Source organism: Perna viridis, chromosome 6 (assembly GCF_037379345.1).
Source record: "Perna viridis isolate PV_CMFRI_1.1 ecotype Kerala chromosome 6, ASM3737934v1, whole genome shotgun sequence".
In the NCBI taxonomy this organism is placed as follows: Eukaryota; Metazoa; Mollusca; class Bivalvia; order Mytilida; family Mytilidae; genus Perna; species Perna viridis.
In genome coordinates, this window is record NC_142450.1 from 33,189,397 (window position 1) to 33,214,862 (window position 25,466).

Here is a 25,466-nt window from a genome sequence, read left to right on the forward strand (position 1 = left end):
AAAAGCTAAAAATAGTTTATTAAAATAATAATTATGTACAATAACAATTTTATTTACATAAAACAAAACATAAACAAAATATTAAAAAGAAGTTATATATGAAACTATCACAGAATGAAAAAAAAATACAACTAAATCAATATATAAAAGCAAGCATTTTATCTGCAAAAAATGGAGAAACATTAATACACTTCACTATAAATAGTACAAAGATGACATTAGAATTATGTTTCAATGTAATACATGTGTTTTTATAGAAACGCTTTACTAAGGCCAACATTTTAGAGTGTAGATTTGGAACTAATATAAATTGAAATGAGACATTATTTTACATCAAGTAGAAATAACTAATATTCGTTGCTTGTAGATTTTCCTAACACATACAACCTTAAAAGGACATACTTTAAAATTTCAATTAAAAAAACATGACTGGGAATCAGATTTAAGTTAAAAGTCATTATGTTTTTGAATTTTATAAACATTACATCAGAAAAATTTATATTTCTCGTAAAATAAGACCTGCTTGTATATGAAAAAAAAAAACACTCATCTGACATGCTTCTATCATGTCTATCACCATTGAAGCATTTTTGTAAACTTACTTTTCAAAAAAAACTTTAAGGTTAAGAGGTACAATATATCAAATCTTAATGGATTGTTGAAAAATTATTTTTTACAAATGTGCAAAATTGTTCCCAAAATATACTGGAGGAGAATAGATCAGCTACACCTTCATTTCATTCAATATCAGATGATTCAATAGATTATAAGGTGTTCATTATAACATTGTTCCATAACTAAGTCTTTTTATTTTTAATCATACTCTCTATACAAAGTTAATTTTTATAAAATTTTTGGTGAACCCACTTTATCCATCCTCCCAAGTCAGGGTTTTGAGTCCACCCTCGCTCCCTCAAACCCCTGACATCACTCATTCATATTTAGTGGGTATCATCCAGCCAATTCCGATTGGTTGCTTCTCCGGGTGTGAAGGCACCAATGAAAATTGATTTGACATAAAATGTCTGTGGAAAGGTAAACAATGATATGAGTAACTGATAGTTGTATGATGTCACAAATGATTCAATATGACCAAAAAATGATAACTGTAGATTCTGTTTAGAGTCTTTAGCGAAAGAAAATGAAGAAATGTGTATGTAGCCATTTTGTAAGTTATATCGAAGAGTTTTTATTACTAGTGATTTGATTGGATTTTGGATCCGAGTTAAATTTCAAGAACAATTTCAATATAAAAAAAATACTACGTCAAATATTTACTTACTTGAGAAATTGTGATGTCGTAATTTTTTGTTTACCGATTTAAAACATTGATATATTTCAAAAATGCTGATGAAAATAAGTATAACCAAGTATGAAGTAGCAGTCTTTCTAAAAATCAAACAGAAGGTGATAAATGCATGTCAAAACCCCACTGAAGTCAATCTTATTTCTTGTTCAGAAACAATTACTGATCACATAACCAGTCTTAGTTTTTCATTTGGGTGTTGCACCTTTGAGATAAAATTTATATAGATTGTACATGAAATTGGCACTTTGCAAGAGTTATTGTTCTTGATTAGGTTTCATTTGGTTGGTTTTAGTTGGAGATGAAAGTATGATTTTCTAAAAAGTGCAGTTCTGCATGCAAAAATGATTATTGTTATTTGAAAGTATAGCATATGTAGGCTGAAAAAGCATCCTTTGTTTGGTGGGTTTTTCAAACCATGAATCACATTACCAATGGTATTGTTTGAATTTTATATGAACTGGTACTTAAGTATTTTTATTTTAAGATTTTTTCGTTTCTTTTTGTGAAAAAAATCCTGATGGATGGGACAGTTCCATATTACATCTTTTGAAAATGCAATTTTGCATAGAAAGCTATGTGAAAAACTAAAAAAAATCTGACTCATTTATGGCACCAAACTTTAGATGCATGTTATTCATCAAACAAATATATTACAAATTTATTACATGTTGATATCATGGACAATCCATGTACCATATTAAAGCATGAATATTTAAATAATCTTTATATTGATAAGTATGACAATGGCCAATGAAGAAACAAATTGTATTGAACATTTGTTTAATCAATGTAAAACACAAAGCAAAAGAAAAATTAGCATCAAACTTAGGAAAAAAATTGCTATTTTTAGTCAAAAACTATAGAGTATGTAAGTCTCGTCATGTTACCCCGTGATTTCACGAGATTGGGTCCTAGTCTACTATTCAAAAGCATGGAGACTTGTCATTTAGAGAGCGTTGAGTTAAGAGTTGAGGGCAAAACATCTTTTAGTGTAAAAAATACCGATAAAAAATAACAAATATCTATTTCTACATGATAAACTTAGCAAGAAAAAACATAAAATAGAAAATTTTGCATTGTTATAAAGCGTTTTGAGTACCCAGAAGTAAACAATAAAATACAGATCGGTCTTCGGTTTTCAATACATTCTACATCGGAAATTTCGGTAAAGAAAATGAAACTAGAACAAGACTAACATACCCTATGAAGAAACAAATTGTATTGAACATTTGTTTAATCAAAGTAAAACACAATGCAAAAGAGAAATTAGCATCAAACTTAGGAAAAATATTGCTATTTTTAGTCAAAAACAATTGGTATAATATTTTCTGTAAAAGAACTTTCACAAATGATTTGCTTGTATTTATATATACCATGTAATATAGTAAATTCAACACAATTTTAACAATTGAGACAATGTACATATTACAAGCAAAGTATATTGTGGTGGGGTATCCACTATAATGACAAAATTGAAAGTCAACCAAAAAACATTTCAAAGCTTACCTTAAACTCAAAATATCTATCAAGTCACTAAAGTATAAAATTTGGTACTCAAGAATAAATGGATACGATGAATGTCACGGCATTACATAGTTATATACACTTTTTTTAAAACAAATCTTACACTCAACAAAACTTTTCTTTTAAAGAATTGTCTCGTAGATTATTTAGCTTATAATTTTCATATATAAAAATAACATTACTTGGTAACATATAATGCAGAAGAGAATATAACTTAAATTGCACATGACAGAATGATGATTGTCAGAAAATGTATATACATGTTTTCTCAGTGGTGAAAATTGTAAAATGGTTTAAGCAGATGTTTAAATAAAGAAAAAATATATTAATTATCAATATTTCACACATAAACCTGATACATGTGAGCTAGACAAAAATGACACGATACAAATGGTTACATGATCTAATTATTTGCTTTCTCTAATCTACAAGATAAAAGGTTATTTATACTAATTTACATAATTTATGTTCTGAGACCGAATATGATGTAGTTTAGCAAAGCAATGAAGGTTCTGTTTTAAAGATACGTTTTGGAGAAAAGAAGCTCTAAAAGTTTATCAGTAAATTTTATAATTTTATTTCATTAATATATTAAAAAGCTCTGATTATTTTCTATATATTAAGGCATGAATTAAAACATGCAGTTTTGAGTGTAATTTTAGGAGTATATTGGGACATTTTGAATAAGAAAAGAAAGCTTCCATTACAGTTAGTCAGAATTAAAATTGAACTTTCTCTGGCATATTTTCCTACTTACAGCTTTAAAAATAAACCTGAAAAAAATAGATATAATAACCAAGTGTGATCATAGATTTCTAAAAAAAGAAATCTGAAAAGAAGCACATTAAGAAAATGAAAAATCACAAACAAGTATTAACCTCTAAAAAAAACAAAAACAAAAAAAAAAACCAACAACATTCTGGTAAAGTTTTATTGTTCATGAAGTATCAATGTTCAGGGATTTGGTAAACCACAAAATGTGGTTCCCAATGAAAAGGATCATCCATTTGTACAATGGAGTAGTCAAATCTATGATTCAAGAATCTACCAACTTACATTTTTTCCTAAACCATGAAAATTGGTACCCACGAATAGGAGTACTATCACAGTATAAGGAAGTCCAACACCATGATAACAAGATATGAAGCTTCCCAGTTAAAACTGAAAACAAAGCATGACCCCGTCAGCATTCATAACATTTTACAACTATAGATGCTATTGCACAATCATTTTTAAAGGCTGAACCTCAAAATTAAAGTCTATTAGTACAGAGTGCAGAACAATAATAAATTTATAGAAATCAGTGTTGATAAAATACTATATACTTTCCAGACCATTAGAAGCCATTATGAGTATTCAGGCAAAAGCATATCCTTGATTACCACACTGTAAAGCTATCATTAGTCTGTTGTGTAATTCTTCCTTAGATTTGTATTCTGGTAACTTCAGCATATTTATACTGCAAACAATAATAAAAATATTAAAAATGTGAAACATTTCTAATACAATTTTACCAATAGTTTTGATGCTGTTTTGTTTAATTCGTTTCATAAAGAAAACAGTTACAATTCTACTAATCAAGGTTTCAAAAAGTCAATTTTACATTATTTTATTGTTTTTCAAAAGAATTCACTATAAATTATCAATAGAAAATAGAAATTTTAAATTAGACAACACAATAATAACTGTAAAATATATCATTCACGTCAATAAGAAAAGGTCAAATTATCCTTACTCATAAAGTCACTCACCATGTACTTGCAGTGGGTAAGATGTGTTCTTTATAAGGCACAGTAGCTATGGTGAAGTGCTGAGGGCCTCCTCCTCCTACAAACTTAGAAAAACCTCCAAATGGTACTCTAGAACTACCAGTGGAGAACTGTAACAGCAATACTCTGTTCTGTTGGTCAAATTCTTCTACAATCTCCCAAAACCACTGAAAATTTTTAAGAGGAATTTTATTTAAGTGATACCTAAGTGCCTTAAGGTAGTAAGTTGGTAGTTTCATTGTTTCAATGACCTTCAAATTGATTGGCTACTGTTATCAATTGGTATTATAGGAGTTTGAAAATCCACTCTTGCATTAATAAGCTCTTCTATTGAACAGTGTTTTATGAGATTACGAGGACAGACAGACCATGCCTACTCAGTTATATCATTGGGTCCTCTAATGACAATAGAAGAACATTTGATATCAGAAAATGTATAACGTTTTTAATAATGTTTTAGTTACCATACCATCTATACCCCCATTTCTCCCCATCACAAAGGTCTACATCATTTTGATTAAAACTCTCTATAGTTTATACCACAATAGACCTACCTGTATAACATTAGACTGTCTGTCATACCCACTATATTCAGTATATCTCTCCCAGTCATTGATGTCTATCTCTGGCATCCCTGATAACATCAACTCCTGTCAATAAACCAGGGGAATATACAACCATGGAAAACATAGCATCATTGGTAACCAATGGCTGATTACATTTTGTGGCGGTATGAAGCATAGTCAGCCATGAGTCTTTAACCACAGTAAAGGTACATGCATTTAGTAAAATAAGTAAAGTCAAGGTTAATGCAAGACTAGTAAGAATAGTCACGGATGTATTCCTTTTTTTCTGAGGCACTTAAACAGTGATTTGAGCATTGGAATATTGTGAAAAATTTCGAGCTAAACTATTTTAAATCCAGCAACTAGAAAACTAAAGCCATAATATAATAAAAAATTCTAAGATTTTTTTTTTACTTTTTAGAATAATAAAATACAATTTTTTTTAGATCAAGTTCATGAAATAATTTTCTCAACAAGATTTTTAAAATAGTTTTGATCAGAAGGTTTCAAATAGAAAAATAATAACACTGACAAATGGAGTGTAAGTTTTAAAAATAACTGTCTGCATCAATTTTACTTACTAATTCAAATTCATCAAACATCTGTATGAGAGCCTGAGGTATATACTGATGAAATCCTCTGAGGAAACTGTCAATCTGAGGTTGTATGGCTCTGGACATCCTCAACTCAGTAACTAACTGTACATACTCTGACTGCAAATAAAAACAAAAAACAATGAAGAGTTTAAATAACACTTTAAAAGATGCATTTCTGATAATTTCATATTTTATTACTTCCCTGTATACCACTCATTCTATCTGTGTTAAATACCCTGCCATTTTGAACTTCCAACTGCATAAGAATTTAAGGTTTATACATGTATCAAAAAAGAAGTCTACACAAGTTTACCTCTATACGGAAACTTCATCACTTGTACAATTTGATTCTGCAAAATGTAGAAATTTTATCTTTTACATGTAAAAGCAATGAAATACCATAATTATATGCATTTATGAAGTAGAAATTGGCTTATTTGAAGTAAATATACAGTAAAATAAAGAACTGCAACAGTGAAATCCAGATTTGAAAATGCAGAAAAGAATTTTTTTTCTATGAAAGATAGACATCACCTTATTGTCTTCTGTAACCATGACACGACTTCCACCAGGCTTTAATTCTACCTCCTGCATCACACCAAATACATCAGTTTCTACTGAGAATGTCAGATCAAGTCCTAAACCATCAATATTGTGGTCAAGTATCCACTGAAAAATAATTCTAAAAAATTAATTTTCTGCCCTTCTTTACTAATGAGATGTACATGTAGTAGTTAAAATAATTCTGAAAACAGAAATTTAATCCAATAACAAAAAGATAAAAGAGATATCGGTATTATAGTGTGTTATATCTATCTGTTTGTGTTTATGTTTGTATAAAACAATTAAATCTTCCATTCTAAAATTCATCTCACCTTAAGCATTAATTGATAATTAGTTGTTATCATTTTTCATCAAAATAACCCTGTTATAAATTCTCCTCAATAGATGACACATACTGTTACAATGTGCTTCAAAGATATTAAATATTACCTGTAAATTTTTAGCATAATCAGGATCTATAGATGCAACATCAGTATAATTGACTGGGATTCCTGAAATGATTTAAATTTCATATTAAATGCATTGAATTTATTGGCTGACAATAAAATATAGACAAATTGTTACAAGAAACATAGATGAATGATGTTAATTCTGATATGACATGCTTCAAAGCTGTTTAGACCACAGCCGTGGTAAACAAAGTGACAAACGTATGACCAACATCATAGATGTGTTTTACAGTCTTTTTTTTTGCGACATCATAGATAAATTTTACCCAATTTTACAAGACACCACAATAAAATTTTGCCCCAAACGGTTTCCATTTCATATTTCACATAGGCTAGGTCTTTTACGAATTATGAAGAAACTAGACCTATCAGAATCAAAATAGATCATTGACACTGTATCTGATCATTGTTTGACCATGAGGTGGTCATTTATGTCACATTGTAAATCTTAAGCTAAAGCCAAACATATATAATAAATGGAAACCATGACAAACTATGATTGGGTAACATAACGGTGTTTATTCAGCCAAGTAGAAGCATAAAATAACATTAAAAATGTTTCTACTTAGTATTTGGTACAAAAATAGACAAGACCAATGAGTGTAGCTACTCTTACACATAATGAGAAACATTATACTAGAATGTGTTTATAGAAAGACTTTGTAAAGTACACATTGATGAGTTGTTGATGATAGAGACACAGGATGAGGTTTATAGAGGACATGACTCAATACTCACCAAGAATATATTTATAGAAAGACCTTGTGAAGTACACATTGATGAGTTGTTGATGGTAGAGACACAGGCTGAGGTTTATAGAGGACATGATTCAATCCTTCAATACTCACCAAGAATATATTTATAGAAAGACCTTGTGAAGTACACATTGATGAGTTGCTGATGATAGAGACACAGGATGAGGTTTATAGAGTACATGACTCAATGCTTCAATACTCACCAAGAATGTTTTTATTAAAAAAAACCTTGTGAAGTACACATTGATGAGTTGTTGATGATAGAGACAAAGGCTGGTGTTTATAGAGGACATGACTCAATACCTCAATACTCACCAAGAATGTGTTTATAGAAAGACCTTGTGAAGTACACATTGATGAGTTGTTGATGATAGAGACAGAGTCCTAGGATTTGTCCAGCAAATCTGAAGTAGTTCAAATGGTCAGGGTTGATAGCTGAATTACTGTTTGGTTGGAATGTACAACCTAAAAACAAAGTAACAGACCTCATTTGATTGACACAGTATAATTATTATAAATGAAAAAAAAAACTTCCATTTTTTACACTTTTCTGGGCTCTTACTTCAAATGCATTAATATATTGGAGATAGCCATATGGAATTAATGGAAGTGGCTACCAGTATTAATAGCTAAGAAGATCTATTTTACATCCGAGCATATTGACTAAGGTATCAGTGTGAAACAATCTAGATCATACTGTAAGACTAGACTCAATTTATCAATTGCAGTTATTCAATATATTTATAGCTGTATTGCACTCTCTTAAGTTTGGATAGATATTCAAAACACCAAAAATAATGAATATATAGAACATGTTGAACATTCCTACCATCAGCTGACTGTGTAAACAGGGCATAGTCAGGATTAAGTATTTCTTTAGATAGTACATCAAACCATTCTCTAACAACACCTTGTCCCTGAAATATAAAAAGTGAACTTATATTCTTGATACTTGAACATTCAATACTCAAAAGAGAATATCAATTTACTGCATTTTCCGTACTATAAGTAGATGTGGAGTATAAGTCAAATTGCCTAATTTTGACCAAAATCGACAAAAAAAACATAGAGAAGTCCAATTTGGCAGATAAGTCAAGGGTCAGACCTGTGCATATATATAGTAGGTGTCAGCGGAGATCCGAGTTTAGAAGTTTGTTTTTGACATCATATTATTCCAGCGATGTTACTTTGTATTGTATTTCTGAATTAAATTAATATTTGTATTTTTGTGAAAGTGTACTTTATCTGGGAGTTCAATTATTTTTATTAAATGGCGTGTCAATGGAACTGAAGCCTTAGATCATGAAATCGTAAACATGTCAAGCATGGGCACCCAGGTGTGAAAAAAGCGGGAAATTTGTTTGATGAATTGGTCAAAATTACGAGCGGTAATTAATAAACAATATTACCTGGTATATGTATTATGAAATACAATAAAAAATAATAGTTACAAGTAAATTTGGTTGCAATTAGCCATTTAGATGACATCTTAAATGATTATAATTTAAGCCACGTGCGAATGTGTTACAACATAGCGTAAATGGGTATAAATTTGCATATGAAAGGAGTTTAGGACCGATAACCCTGAAACACTCAATAATGTCTTTCTAATTAAAAAAGAAAGCGTAAAAAAAAAGCGTAAATGGGTATAAATTTGCATATGAAAGGAGTTTAGGACCGATAACCCTGAAACACTCAATAATGTCTTTCTAATTAAAAAAGAGTTTTCTTAACGTATCTTCTAGAGTTTGTTTATATATTTTAATAGTTTCAAAGTTCAAAATTTTTTATTAACATTATCGTATTCATTCATAAAGGATACCGGCACTGATCAATAATCTTTGAGTCAAATCGCCAGTTGATTGTTTGAGTGACGGCTTTCGTTGATTGCAGTTTACCCCAAATTTTTAAAGCAATCAAAAGTGACCTAAACAAATCCAATGAAATGCATTGCAGATGAACATTTTTTCTTGAAAAATCCTTATGTAAGACAAAGTGAAGGCTGACACTTTGCTGAAAAAAATATCAACTTTAGTCCAGAAAATATGGTATGTTTGGGCAGTATGTATTATACCTAGATTGATGTAATATGAATTACATTATGTGTACTTAGCTTATGTGTCTTGGAAAATTGAGACAATAGATTAAAAACCAAGAAACAAAAACATTATCAAATAATACTGCAATTCATCTTATCAATCATACAAAGCTATCAGCAATACACTCCAGGCGTCCATTTTACAAAAAGTCGTAAGTGTGAAATTGATCGTAAATCATGACGTCACAATGCTAAATTACTTTATGACATCATTACTTACGATCAACTTTACACTTACGATTTTTTTGTGAAACCGACGCCAGGTCTATAAGTGCTAACTTTTTGAAGGTCCACTATCAAAACCTTCAACATATTACCGTCTTAAGTTTTGAAAACCATTTTATTCACTGAAAAAAATCAATTTTTAACCAATTTTTGAAAAAGAATTATTAAGACTTAACAATATTCATACCATGCCTTCTTCTCCATCAAACTTTAGGGCAAGTCCTTTCTTTAGTTTGTCAGGATCTTCTTTTAGAACTCTCTCACAACTACTGTGAAAAATTCGGTCTGAAATTAAATAAAAAATATTATGCATTGACTTTAAGAACATGTGATGGTAGGTGGTAAACATGAGTATTTTTCTAATACCCTATAAACATTTTTTTTCTTAAATTGGAATAAAATTTCTAACTGACTGTCTGTGATAAAAAATTGGAAAATTGTGAGTTTTGATTTAATTCTATATTGAAGAATATTGTTTATTCAACTTCATAAAAAAGGAGAAAAATGATTTATATAGCCTACCTCTTTTTATGACTAGAATGTCAGATTCAGAAGCAGGAATATGTAACACTTCATTAGCATCGTTGTCTTTATTATTCTGGTAAAACCATTCTCTTCTCTTTACAAATGGCTGAAATGAGGATAAAATAACTGAAATTTAATGATCAATATACAGAGAAGCTTAAACTTATTCAGTGTTACCACAAATGGCAAGTATACATTTTATAATTTCAATTATGTGATCTTTCGGTAATGGGGAAATTACACCAAAATTTAGAAAGCTAAAAAAAAATTATGGTTGTATGGTAATAGAATGAACTATGTTGTTTCTTGCATGTATTTTTTGTTCACTTTTCAAAAAACATGTACAGTATATGATAGTATTCTTCAATGGTGTAAATTTCTTTACAAACAACTATGAAGTAATGCACTGCAGTGCTTAGGTTGGATTCATTTATATCCCTTATTCACATAAAATAATATATTCCTTTGAGTAGATTGTATGAAGCATTACCAAACCATTAAGTCATTTTATAGATGCCTTGAAAGAACAAGAGACAGAAAGTGTTACTATTTATATACCTGTTGTTTAATGATATGTATAAACTGAGACATCAATTCAGGACATTCTAGCAGGAAATGGAAATGATCAAATATAACAGTGGGATTCCTGTAATATGTGTAAAATATTTAGTAATTAAGGTAAGAAAATATCTCGGGTTAAAATGGAAACTGGCAATGTAACTGAAAATGAAAAGAAAACCTATGCCCTATATAGCTGCTACTGTAACAAACGTACAGGTCATGCAGAAGTTATAAAAAAAAAAACGATTCTGAGAGTATTGCACATACAATGTAGAAATAAACTGTCCCCTACCAGCTGCATATTTTTGAATTTGAAAAATAAATAACATGTTCAATTTTTTTTTGGTTCCTAAAAAGTTTTACAATGGGTTTCTAGTGAAAACAAATAAGTGCTTGATTTGATGTCGTTTTTGTCTCTTTTTCGGATGTCCTAACAACATGTCAATTTAATTCTGAATTTTAATTTGGAAACATGTAAGGTGAGCATTTATCAGCTTTCTTACCTCTGCACTAATGCTTTGAGAACTTGGTTGTGTTTACACACAAATTCTATAAATCTGGGTGATGTAATTCTGAAAAAATATATTGACAATTAAAACCTCTGACAATAGAGTCAAGCAATCACTTCATGGTTGAATCAAACTATCTTTATTATCATAAAGAAATCTAACACTACTGGTGTCATATTCACTTTAACGAAGAAAGGTCAATTTAATTGCTATGCAGACTTATATTATGATATCAACCTTGTATTCGTCCACACCTACTAATACACTGATGCATATTCGCTGCCTATACATTTCAAAATTGTTATATTTTGGTGGGTTCAATTTTGGTACTTTTAACAGACGAGCCAAATAAACCAAAATGAACCTACATCCAAAATCTCCAAATTTACTGTATTCAATTTAGAGTTATAACTAAACTGTTTCAACATTTTTATTTTGTATCCTCCAATGTACTGAATAGTTTTAACAAATGGAACACAATACACATCAATCATAATCCAAACACAATTATTATCTACAGCATACTGTTCTTTAGGAATTTGTAATAATAGAGCTTATGTGAATTAACTTAAATAGTCTTAATTATGTATTGGTTAAAAGCATTAGAAGTGACTTTTAGTTATTGTAAATATAAGTCAGATGTATTTTTCCAGTATAAATATAAAACATTTTATTTCTGAATTAAGAGTAAGTAACTCACCCTGACTGAGAATGACAAGAACAAGTGATATAAAATGCTTGTACAACTCCACAGATTCTGGGTAAGGTAGCACCAATGACATCCTGGTCCTCAAGACTCATGTGTTTCAGCATCTCCTCTGCTCTCTGTTTAGGGGAACCTTCATGACAAAGGGTTTCAGAAGAAACTCCATCTTTGTATTTGTCATCAGACTTTAAAGCACCTTCAGTACACTGATCAGTAGATTTGGGAGCATCTTGAGATAAAGTGTTGGAAGTCTTCTTTTGTTTTCCTGCAACAAGGGTATGTTGAATGTTTTGTTTGGTATTTGGACATGTCTCAGTTGGGCTTTTTTGGTCAAACTCTATCTGTAGAAGTGATAACCAGTCTTCCAAAAGTTGCCATAAACTTTCTGCTGGCTGGAAATAAATTGCACATAACTTTGACAAAAGACATGACAGTCACATGATTTTAGCAGTATCCTATCTTACTTCACTTACAAAATACTATGGTATCATTTGTTTTTCAGTTCCTGATTTCACACTACCCACAAAAACCACAAAAATAAGTACCACAATATCAGATATTACCCACATACAAGAATTAAACCAAGTTATTTAATTTTGAAAATTAGTTCTTAAATAGTAGGCAATTTGTACTATACTAACCAACATCTTGGTAAATTGCAAAAGTCCTTAAATATGTGCAGAAAATATCAACAACCTAAGTTGTCCATGATTTTGTTATGTATCACCTTTGTCACCAGACAGTTTGACTTACCTTGAAGATTTGTACAGCTTTAGGAGAGACAGGTGTAACACCATTTACAGCTGACATTAGTAAAGATGTTGTCATTGACTGGTATACAGAGGTATACAGCTTACATAGAACTCTGACACAGGCTAACAGTACTGATACATGCAGCTCTACATTACTGGATAGGCTGTAATACGCAATTCCATGATTTAATGAATTAAATATATACAGATTTCTGCTTTCCTTATTTACATGTATATTAAAAATAAACATAGCATGTTTGGAAGCAAATTACAAAAACGAATAGAACTAGGTTTTATTCCATTACATGTATAATTGGCAACGTACAGCAAATTGTAATACAGATAATTTTTGGTAAAGGCTGTGATTCTTACTATACACCTTATTTCAAATTGGGAAGGCCAGAATTGTCCTAGAATTTTACCGCCCAACTGGACAAAAACTGGTCCCAAAATATACATACTCATAACAAAATGTTGCTGGCCTTCAAAAAAAAGATCATAATCAAAGATAATTTTCTGTTTGTAGAGAGTGAGAGCTTAAGAACCAATTTTTAACCTAAAATACATCAACGATGATTTCCCGCAAGAACATCTCCTTAGCTCTTCACTGTATGACTTACCATTTTACCTCCAAATAACCTTAACCAGACGTGGAGAAAAGTCTAAATTAGTGCATTTTTCCTGAATGTGGTATATTGTCTATTGGAACTATGTTTAAGTATTAAAGTTAAAAAAAAAGAAGGAAAAAAAGAAAAGTGATTTTTGCTTCAAAATTTACATCTGACAGTTTATTCATGAAATGGCATGGGGTGCAAGAATTGGTATTGAAAAATAAACATGCTTGTCTTTTTATCAATTAAAACAAAAGTTCAGTTTCAACTCTGTTTCAACATATAAAGGAATATGAATAAAGAAAAGATTGCACTCAACAGTCAGTGGAAGCTCTCAAGCAATGAAATAAAACACTGAGTTCTGTAGACATATGAAAAGCCTGCCATTTCAAAACTGATGATGAAAATTACCAAGATCAAATTATTGTTTTTGATACTTGAGAAGACTAGCAAATGAAAACCAGTATACCTCCATTCCATTGAAAATTTCACTATGATTGAATTTATAAATTACAAAGGAAAACAATTGTTCATTAGTAACTAATTCTCATGGTTTTCAATGAATTTAACTTCCCCACCTTAAGGAAAATTTTTGATTAAATACGATATATGAAAGCTATATGCCACACCCAGAAACTCTACAGTCTATTAAAAGTAAATTTGACAAACCACAAAAAATTGATACGAATAAAAATGAGTACTTTGACAGTAATCCCCAACTCTATACAACACAAACCTCAGCAGATTATGGCCAATATTAGATAACTCCTCAGCCAAACCAATCAGGATTCTATCTGCCATCTCATTACTTTTCTTACATAGAAACTTCAGTACTTTCAGGAACTAAAATATTCATTGTTTTTAAATGGATTAATTGAGTTTAAAAAGTCCCCCAGTGAGAATGAAGATATTTAACTTATCCTAAAAACTAATCAAGTCCCCCAGTTAGAATGAAGGTATTTAACTTATCCTAAAAACTAATAAAGTCCCCCAGTGAGAATGAAGGTATTTAACTTATCCTAAAAACTAATAAAGTCCCCAGTGAGAGTGAAGGTATTTAACTTATCCTAAAAACTAATAAAGTCCCCCAGTGAGAGTGAAGGTATTTAACTTATCCTAAAAACTAATAAAGTCCCCCAGTGAGAATGAAGGTATTTAACTTATCCTATAAACTAATAAAGTCCCCCAGTGAGAATGAAGGTATTTAACTTATCCTATAAACTAATAAAGTCCCCCAGTGAGAATGAAGGTATTTAACTTATCCTATAAACTAATAAAGTCCCCCAGTGAGAATGAAGGTATTTAACTTATCCTAAAAACTAATGAAGTCCCCCAGTGAGAATGATGGTATTTAACTTATCCTAAAAACTAATAAGTAAATCAGATATGGTTCTCTCAACAATCAAGCCAACAATATATTTGAGATTTTTCTCATAAAAATCTACATTTTTGTTTTTTTTTTTTACTTTTTCAATCTGATGAATGTTTCAGTCTGATTATAAGTAGTTGGTTCAAAATAAATTTTGACCTTAAACTACATGTAATTGCATTACAAAATGTTTTAATTCAAACCTATATCATTATGCCCCATATATACAACTGTACACAATAAAAGTCTAAAAAAAATACTCAAAGTAAGAATTTTAAATGACATTCAAAAGGGGAAATAACTCCATAGAAATAATGTTTTTAGTTTCTTATTGACTATTTCACACATTCTGCTTCCCACTTAATCTAATGGATTTGAAGTATAATGGGTCTGTTTATTTTCTGGCATTTTGATAATTAATTTTCAAAATGTTGTTCTTATCTGAAAACTATTTATCCACAGTTTCAATGTGATAAAAGAATCAGTGAACCACATAAAGTGGAATATTAACTTCATCATTCCTATCAAAATATCAATTTTTTTAACTTCATTATCTTGAAAAATGGACACTTAGTTTACTATTTAGTTATCTAATCTAAGTTGTTATTTGAGAAAAGAAATGAAAACTCTGTATCAAATTTTATTGATACTTAAGTCACTGGTACAGAGATATTGCCCTATTCAAAGGTTTCCTCAAAAAAGATATGATCTTTTATTGCAATCAGATTAGGGTAAAGATGCTGACTGGCTATAATGTCCTGTCTTTCCACCATCTCAAACTTTGTTTTCTCCTGTTGTCCAAAAAGTCATATATGATTTGCTATTCTAGAGTTTAAATCATTAACATGTAATAAATCACTAAATTTGATGCAGTGTTCTTTAACCTATGGGATTTACTACTGTATCATTAAAAAAACCCTAATACATCCCAAAACACAACATAAGGACTCTATACCATAGTTTCTTTCAGATCTTCTTTCCTGACCATCTGAATCAGTTGATCAAATAACTTTGGGTAATGTACAAGCAGATTGTCACATGTTTCACAATAACCACCCTGAAAAATTGGAATAAGAAAAATCCACTACCAAGATGAAATTTTCATACAATTCTTTTTAACATTTGATATGCACAGAGAGGATTCTTATGCTTAAAATCTATGGTAAAAGTATTTTGAGAGTCCACTGAGAAGTTTAAAAAAGGCTTAAAAACAATTCGAACAATTTCAGTTTGTTTAAAAATCTGTTTGTTTCAATAAAAGTAAGATGCTTTTTTTTTTCAACATAGTAACCATAACCATGACAATGTAGCTTTATAGCCATAACTGGTTTGCCCACTACAAAATACATGTACATGCATGTGATTTGACAGTGTAAAGCTCTGAGGCCATACCATATTAATTTTTTGTCTATCAAGGTGAATTTGCCCCAAAGATTACTTTAAAGACAAATTCTTACTGGCAAAATTCAACAACATTGCTACAAGTAGTCATATGACTATGAAAGGTAAAAAAAAATAAAAGAAATGGTAACTTTTCAGTTTTGGCAACACTGGAATAAAAATGCATGTAGAAAATTCTTTTTAAAAATCAATTTGGTACGGCCTACTTGTATAGATACCATAGATTATAAATATACTTTTACCATACCATGAACAGATTTGCATACATGTACTTGCTAAGTTATTTGATACATGTACAATACAAAAGCATATACTGTTTTGGTGTTTATAAAACATACTTAACCCATGTGAAAACTGTTCATTCACTTTTATCATTTATATTTACTACGTTTATCTAATGAATTTCACTGCTGCTTGTTCAGCTGTCCAAAAAAATAAATAGCGTCTAATTTGTCAACAACAAAAAAACTTGTTTACACATAAACTGCATGTGTATGGCAGCATTGACCAAACAACAAATACCAGGCTTCTAAACTAGATACTTTTAAACTTAAAATAATATGTCTTATAAACAATAAAAAGAGTAGAAATGTTTCCTTTCATAACAACTAAGAAACATTAGGCAGATTACCTATGGAAGACAATTCAGAAATATAACACATGAAAAGAATTAATAGCAAAGCCAATGAACTGAATCTTTATTTTACAACAAAACCATACCAATTTCATGCAGAATCAAACACATATGATAACAAATTAATTCTAAATGGCATTTCAAAGAAGCTCTTTAAGTTGATTTTTTTACTTACAATTGGATTCTAGAAAAGAGTATATTTAAAAGCAGAGAAATGAAGAACTCTTATTACCATGAATAATGTAAAGTAAGAATATTATAGAAGTGTCCAATTTAGTGAGTGTTTCAGCTCTGAAGTTTTATGTGGTACATTGAAACCTATCTAAACCAAACCATGGATAACCAGAAAACCTGTCTATACAAAACCCTGGTCCTGGATAACCTGAAAACCTGTCAAAACCAACCCTGGATAACCAGAAAACATGTCTAAACCAACCTGGGATAACCAGAAAACCTGTCTAAACAAAACCATGGGAAACCAGAAAACCTGTCTAAACCAAACCCTGGATAACCAGAAAAATTGACCAGACAATTTATACCAGTTTAAATGTATTTTGATCCTCAGTAAACCAAAGACCTGTCTTAAAGGAGACATGACACAAAAAATTATTTTTCAATTCTTGGTTTATTTGATTTATTACACCAAATATATATCATAATAACGCCCCTTGTAGTCACTTAAGTCATTAAATTGTAGACAAATTGATTAAAAATCGACAATGACCCAAGCCATACAAATTTTAATTAGCCATGTGGTCAAGTGACCGTGCAATGTCATTGGTTCTTAATTCGAGTGGTTGAAATGCATGGAGCTTCTGAACTTTTTATATGACTTCTACAACTGAGAGTGAAAATATTGAAAGTTTTGGTTTGCCAGCGAATATATACCTACAGCTGTATCAATTTAAACCACTTCGAGAAGAAAATGATAAACAATGAAAGAAATATTTAACTATTACATGTATGAAGACTAGAGTCAACAGAGAGACGACACCACTTCTTTTCGAAGATTACATAGAAATATTTCATTATGTTCTGTCATTATCGATTGAACTTTTTACATGAAGTAAATTCAATTCACATTCTAAGATTTAAACTGTACCGATCTCGAATAATGAAAATATTGATTTCCCCCCTTTTTCCTGACAAGTGTACATGTACCAGTACCCTGTAAGTATAGCTATAGGATAATACATACATATCTATTTTTTGTTGGTTTTTGATGATTTTATTTGAGAACCCATACAGGTTTCATGCTGAAGGTTCCTCATGTTCTAAATCTTTTTTGCTAACATCAAATATTTTAACTGATCTAAAAAAATATTGTTCATATCCAAAAAAAACTCCCTTAAACTCACCTACGGCCACCTATTATAAATTGTGTATTGTGTCAAATTCTCCATTTAAATTGTTTTATTTCAAAATTCCTCAAACAAAAGACATGCAAATATATTTTAATTATCATAGTCACGAGGCGCCAAACCATGTAAAGATAAAAGAAGCCACCCACGCATTCTCTTGGCTACAGTTAAGTCTAAAGGGCTTGGTAATTGATATAACCCAGTGACAAAGAAAAAATGATACACAGAGTGTCACTATTTGACTTGTACACTTCTGTTCAAGTCCTAAAATAGTGTGCAAAGTAGTTGTGTTTTTGCTACGCATGGATGTATGCCTAACAAAAATGAAAAGCTGTCAGAAAACGAGAAGAAGTTTAACCTTCTTACTCTTGAAATACGATTATCGCACTCATAGGCAGATCATTGGACCACTTTGCATCATATATACAAGCTATTTTCGAAGATTTATTTTTTCAGGCACTTTGTATACATTTTCAATGCATACAAATAAAGATTGAGAACAATGACATAGCAGTTCCATATATGGTAAGTGGGCGTTACTTCCGGTTTTCATTTATGCATATGAATTAGGTCATCATGATAACACAAATAAATCATTCTAACATGATGAGAAAATGTTTGTTACACTCGTACCTAAATATACCATCGTTTTTATCAATATAAAAGTTTAAAGAATGATATTTTTGTGTCACGTCTCCTTTAACCAAACCAATCTTCATGACTATAGAGGGGTTCAGTTTAGACAGGTTTCATTATACAATGATTAGGCAGAAATTTGAACAACAAATTTAATTTAATATTGACAATTTCCTAAATCATAAATAGATAAACCTTATCATTAGTCGACAGTGTAATGGGTAATTTTCTTGGGTAGCTTAGATAAACTTTTCTATTTCAGTGGACCTCTTTAAAAAAGAATAAATATCATGCTACATACATTTAGTACCAGCATAAAAGGGTTATGTCCTCAAGGCCTAGTTCTGGGTCCAATTATGTATTATATTTTTCAGAAGTATGGTCCAACGTTTTTATAATTAAGAATCTCAAAATATTTTAATAGATTAAAGCACATTCCATACTTTGATGAAGCTAGTCTCCTGGCATAGAATACTGAAAATTTTCGAATGCATTTATTTTTGCAATTGGCAAAACCAAAAAAGAAATGCCATTTTTATTTTTGTGACTCACTTCTTGGATAATAAAAAAAAAAATGAAATTTTAGTGTATGTCGTTAATATTTACCAAGTGAGGTGCATAATAAAAACATCATGAAAATTTCTGAATTTATACTGTTTCAAAAATTTCTGTATTAAAATTGCAAATAAAATTTTATTCAGCAGAAGATACTCACTCAAGTTATTTTTTTTTCCAGTACCTTACATGCAGTTCCTTTTATTTAAAATACTGTTCAGAATATCAATCACAAGACATTTTCAAACATTAATAGAAATCGCTCATTACTAGCACATACACTGACCAGATCATATTAACACTGGCAATTCCCAATACTGCTTTGTACTAGCATCAGCCTATGGTAGAACTCTAATATTTAATAAATACCTCTATACACAGATCTAACGGTGTCCTGTTGTATTTATCTGGAAGAAACACTGCACCTCTCTGTAACAGTATCAATGCTGTGTCATGCTGGCCATGACTGTAATAATAAAATAAAAAATGGGAACCTTAAGTGTAGGGTCTTCTGACATTTAACCTTTGAACTTGCAACTTTAAAATCAAAAAGATTCTAGATTTTCATAAGTACTAACTATGAACCAAGATTGTCAAAATTCATTGCACGATATATGCACTAAATGTTAATAAAGAAATAAAAGAATTCCATTCTAAATGTAACCTTGACCCTTTGACATTTTAATTATCGATTTTTGAAGAATTATCTGGTCTGGTATGTGTTTGAACATTGTATGAAATGTTCTTCCTGAGACCCAAAATATAATCTTTTTACAAGTATACTGAGATCTGTCTTGGTGACACTGCAAGGAAAGCAAAATCTTCGTTACATAAGACAGGTGGTCTTTATGAACAGGTTAATTTTATATAAAATGCACTACATATGGATATTTCAATCATAGTTTGGTAAGACAGGTTATTGCTGAATGCAGGTGGTCACTCAGATAGGTTTGACCATAGTTGATTATCACTTGTCTACAGTCAAAATATTTCAACTTCAACCAATTTTTTTAACTTGAAAACATTTTGATTCTACACTATTACAGTTTAACCAATTAGAGCTAACCACAATTTCAGTTTCTACAAAATAAACAACAATTCCAGGTTTTATCATTGCAATTTCAACAAGTTTCATTTTCACATTCATTTCAGAATAACACAATGATCTACTGCAAGGAAAGAGTTTCAGTAATTAACCTGCAGGCAAAATGAAGAGGCATCCAGCCATAATGGTTTGGTCTATTGATTTCTGCTCCATGGTCCAATAGGCATACAACTGTCTGAAAAGACAGAAAATAAAGTGGCATGGGTTTTTTTTACATTGATACACTACTGACATCATTATTATAAAGTTTCCATTACACCATGTAGACAATTATGTTGATTTATTAAAATTATCTTATTTTGCTTTTAAAATCAAATTTATCTTTGTTGATTTCTGTTAAAATGATTGCCTAGAAATAAACCCACAAAATATTTCTGAATACATTTTCCACTTTAATAATACAGCAAAATTGAATATCAATAAAAAAAAGTTACCCATCATACTGCACAGAACTAGGCCTGGGTGCCAAAAATTTTTAAAAATATGATTACGAATATTCAAGGTACATATGTAACTCCAATTATATGATGTCACAACAGTACTGAAAATGTTCAAGGGTGAGTAATCTTTCAAGTTATGTTACACTAGAACAAGGTTTTTGTCATGTTCCACTTACATAATTATTTAGTATGAAATATCAACTTACAGATTTGTGTCCATTCTGACAGGCTACATGGAGAGCTGTCTGTCCTTGTGCATCCTATAATCAACATGGTTATAGAATATGTAAACATACTGGTATAAAATGGAAAATAATATTTGTGTAGTAAAATAAAGGTTACATAGGGTTATCTCTATCTTCATAAATATTGCTCTCAATAGCTAAGCACAATTTCATGTGCAGATTCAAAATTTCTGTTCAAGAGGTAAAAACTCAACATACACTTATTGCTGAAATAAATCAAAAGCTTGAATACTACAGATTAAATAAATAAGTTTAAATAGCAATTACAAGGTACAAACTTTTATTTTGAGCACTTACTTCCACATCAACATCTTGTACATGCATGAACAAATCATGGAGCAACTCTGTCCTGCCATTAACAGCCAACCAGTGGATCTATAAAATTATTAAACAAACAACTTGGTTCTACTTTTTTCAACAAACCAAAAATGAATCTCATTGTATGAATTTATTAAAGCATTTCCTCAACTACATATTCAAATTAAAACATCCAAACTTGTGAAAATACATATGAGATATCAAAGTCAAACAAAAAAATGAAAATGGTAATAAAAAATGATTTTTTTTCATTTCAGACATTTCTTAATGCTTCAACCTTTACACTAAACCATATCAAATGAGTATATCATAACCTATACCAAGCAACAACAGTATGAAATAATGATTTCTCTATTCAAAATGCAAACAAGCTTGCTTAATATGAGATTGGACAGCATTTTGTAGAGCTTACTGTTGTTAAACCTTCATTGTTGCGAATATTCACATCAGCTGTGTATTCTAACAGTTTGTTGATACACTTTCTCTGTCTGAAATAGAAGAAAAATAAACTTCATAGGGACAGTGCATCAGCAACGTGTAGAGCCTCTGTCAAACATGAATGGCTCAAAATCTTTCTGTCAGAAGTGATATATTTTGGAAGTGAATTTAATTGCAATTAGGATATGATTGTTTGAACTTTTAACAAACACATGTCATGTGTTATAGGAAGTGTCTCAGGTATTGCTGTTGGTCGAAACATAAACAATATAATATCACAGTGCGTAATTAATAAAGTTAAATGTAATTTGTATACAAATAGCTCCCTCCCCTATAGGCAAAGTCTAAAATCCTATTAAAACTTGATAAAATCACAAATTGAAAATCTTATTGTGAAGAAAGTCTGGAAACATGAAACTAACTAATTCCAGAGCTGTAATCTTGACCATTTACTAGTCTTACAGCTCATACAATGATGATATTCAGGAGATAGATTTGCTCTTACTGTGATTAAATTGTTGAAGTGGAATCAAAAAGGATATTAAAACTTTCAACCATGTCTGATATAAAGTTTAAATCTCCTTCTCAACTGACCAAGATACATGTACATGCTATAATTAATTTAATAAGAGTTGCTGTGTAAGTTGATAATAGGTTTTTAAACAAAAGACCAACCAAAAAATGTGCATACAAATTAATGGATACTAAAATATCTAACCCATTTCTAGCTGCTAAATGAAGTGGTGTACATCCAGACATATCCTGGGAATTGACATTAGCTCCCTTCTTCAACAAAAGGTTTAGACATTCATAACTTCCACAACTGTAAAACAAATAGTTTCTTATCCAATGCAGTAAGACATATGGGTCTTAAACTGATTTACATAACAAAAGGTTCTGTAAAGTACAACATTTAGAAGTATTATATAGATAGCAGTAATTTACTGAATGTTCCCAGTTTAAAAATTTTTGACAATTCACACTTAAATAAATTCTGAAATTTCACTCTCTGGCTTTTTCTTGCCAAAACATCACAACGCTAATGCTACATTAGAACTTAATTGAGATATTCTATTGTAGCTGATCTCAATCAGACCTTTATTTAAACTATTTTACTTACTTTGCTGCAATATGTAAAAGGTTCCTGTTAGACCGGCCATGAGCGTAGTTTACATCAAACTTCTTTCCTGACAACAAATCTGACACTGACCTAGAAAAGATAATTGTGCTTTAAATAAAGGAATCAAATACATGCCAGGGGATTTAATGGTTTTTTGCACATCAATACAATGTAAATTGTGCCTTCTGTTTCCAGTACAAGGCCAATATGGATGGGATGGAACATGTTTAAGTACAATAATCTTTTTTTATTTTGTTTGGTCAGCTTTCTGAGATTTTCTATTGATTGAGGCTGAATTCAAGGAAGTTATCTTTGGAAGTGCAAACCTCTGACTAGTATAAAGATTTAATCTAAGTAATCATGTACATGTATAGAGTCAAATAATATCAAATGAGAAACTTATAAAAATGTAATTCAACCTCAGTTCAACAAAAACAAAGGTATGCAAAATGTTAGTAGGGTACAATTTAGATAAGAGATGACTGGACATTTGTCCTAATTAATCCAGGGTTTAATGTCCTATTAATTAAGGAATTCAACCACTGCAATTTATAAAGGAATCTAGACATCAATTTTAGGAAATCATTTCAAATTTGAAGAAAGACTAATATAAATATTTCCAGAAAATGAATTATTCTGCACAGTTATGAAAATGCAATGGCAAGTCCAATGACACACATTTGTAAATACAGTGTATGAGTTTCATGACTAAAATTAAGTCTATTTTCAGACAGCTGCTACACTAATGTATGTCAATTCTGGATTTTAATCTTAACTGACAAATTAACAAGGAAAATAAAACATATGATGTATATAAACCTATTTTTGAAACTACAAAAATGTTTTGATACAATGTTGCAGTTCTCTCCCTTCATTTAAAATATAGGTATAAGTTCAATATAAGCCAGTAAGTAATTTGCCAGCTATGTTTAACGACATTTATGTCAAGAAAATAATTGTACTTCAATAACAAATAATATCCTACATGTACATGTATCTTACCTATATTGGTTCCCAATAATCATTGACATTAACATGTAATAAGCAGATGTCTTATCTGTAAATAGATAAAAAAAATTAATAAGGCCTCAAATTAGTCGTGACAAGTGCTACTGGCAGAACAGGACATACTTTCTCCTGTGGACAGAACAGGACATACTTTCCCCTGTGGAATATATGATGTCACTCGCATCTTATTTGGTGGAATTCTCACAATATACTATATTTCCCATGCATTCATATTGCAAGTGCTGAATTTTTTATGCACAATTTTGTTTTTGTTATCTTCCATTTTAAATATGTAATTTTATTTTTATTCCGTTATCTACAAATTCTGTATAATGTTAATAAGATCATGCCTGTTTCCTGGTTTCACGTTATGATCACTTGGAATTTGATATCTTTAAATTGTCCTTCTACTTTGAAGCTTTGCACAGACACATTTTTCTATACCGGTTTTAATCAAATGTGAAACAGGCTACTATTTTCATATTTGATCGTAACCGGCCATTTATTGGCATTGATAGAAACAAGTGACTGTGATCTGTGACTATAACTTATATATTTTTACCGATAATCATGAATTAAATAGGCATACCAGCGGGAAGTTCGACAGTTCTGGCACTTCTCAGGGAAGCTGCCAGGTCCTTCAGGAATTCCATTTTTTCTTTAAATGTTACATTATATACATCTACGCTACTGTTTATGTCAGGCACGAAAATAGCTTCTGCTAATCCGGAAATTAAGCCATCGGTATGGATCGGTCATTTCCACTATGAAAAACGACAAAATCTGAGTAGTTCCGATGGCATATTAAGGTCTCACTGAATAGCAACAAGAGATGTTAAGAAACGAAAAAGAAGAGACCAAATATATAGAAAAAGCAAAAGAAGGTTTAATAAGTCTAGAAAGGCAAAAAGAATGGTAAAACGAAAACAAACAAAAAAACCAAAAAAAAACAGCGAAAAAAACAAAGACATAAAAACAAACAGACAAACAAACCACAACAAACGAAGTTTTTAATGAAATCGCACACACACATACACACACACACACACACACAAATACACACACACTCTAGAAAAAAAGCAAAAGGAAGTCATTATTTATATTAATTCAAACATGAAAATGTCGACACTGGAGAATTCTGACATAAAAAATAGCAATGAATGTAAAATGTAAAATTCAATTCCTATGATAACATCCGCAAACACTTGTCACAATCTACAAATGTCCGTAAATTGCAACTATAACGTCATTGGGTAATGTTACAACTTCACTCAGTGTCGGTTGCAACTTTTTGGAGAATTATACAAACTATGGAAT

The 25,466-nt window shown here is 30.5% G+C and overlaps 1 protein-coding gene across 4 annotated transcripts; it reads right to left on the reverse strand.

Moving 5' to 3' along the window:
- Positions 1-24,902, reverse strand: LOC148614623 (E3 ubiquitin-protein ligase HACE1-like). Of its 4 annotated transcripts, none has more exons than XR_015923738.1 (26): positions 24,739-24,902; positions 24,144-24,198; positions 23,142-23,231; positions 22,740-22,844; positions 21,996-22,071; positions 21,563-21,640; positions 21,227-21,280; positions 20,673-20,755; positions 19,845-19,941; positions 15,844-15,945; positions 14,256-14,362; positions 12,910-13,072; positions 12,151-12,548; positions 11,445-11,513; positions 10,939-11,026; positions 10,378-10,486; positions 10,043-10,140; positions 8,362-8,449; positions 7,848-7,997; positions 6,758-6,819; positions 6,299-6,433; positions 5,750-5,881; positions 5,157-5,252; positions 4,585-4,769; positions 3,890-4,292; positions 1-3,606 (listed from the first exon to the last, which is right to left on the reverse strand). XR_015923738.1 is itself a non-coding variant. In XM_088588849.1 (26 exons), the coding sequence occupies exons 1-25, from the start codon at positions 24,800-24,802 to the stop codon at positions 4,190-4,192; spliced, it is 2,787 nt and encodes a 928-aa protein (XP_088444975.1). In that variant the 5' UTR covers positions 24,803-24,902; the 3' UTR covers positions 1-3,606; positions 4,168-4,189. The 4 variants fall into 4 exon arrangements, 3 of the variants coding, with proteins under 3 accessions (XP_088444975.1, XP_088444973.1, XP_088444972.1); XM_088588849.1 differs by having other exon boundaries at positions 4,168-4,292; XM_088588847.1 differs by having other exon boundaries at positions 4,159-4,292.
- Positions 24,903-25,466: the final 564 nt, after the last annotated feature.

Bases quoted from the DNA above. Each gene is read 5' to 3' on its own strand.
- LOC148614623 (XM_088588849.1), bottom strand. From the start codon at position 24,802: ATGGAATTCCTGAAGGACCTGGCAGCTTCCCTGAGAAGTGCCAGAACT. The intron at 23,232-24,143 runs GTAAGATACATG...TATCTTTTCTAG, and splicing joins ATTATTGGGAACCAATATAG to GTCAGTGTCAGATTTGTTGT. The intron at 7,998-8,361 runs GTAGGAATGTTC...CTTTGTTTTTAG, and splicing joins GTTTACACAGTCAGCTGATG to GTTGTACATTCCAACCAAAC.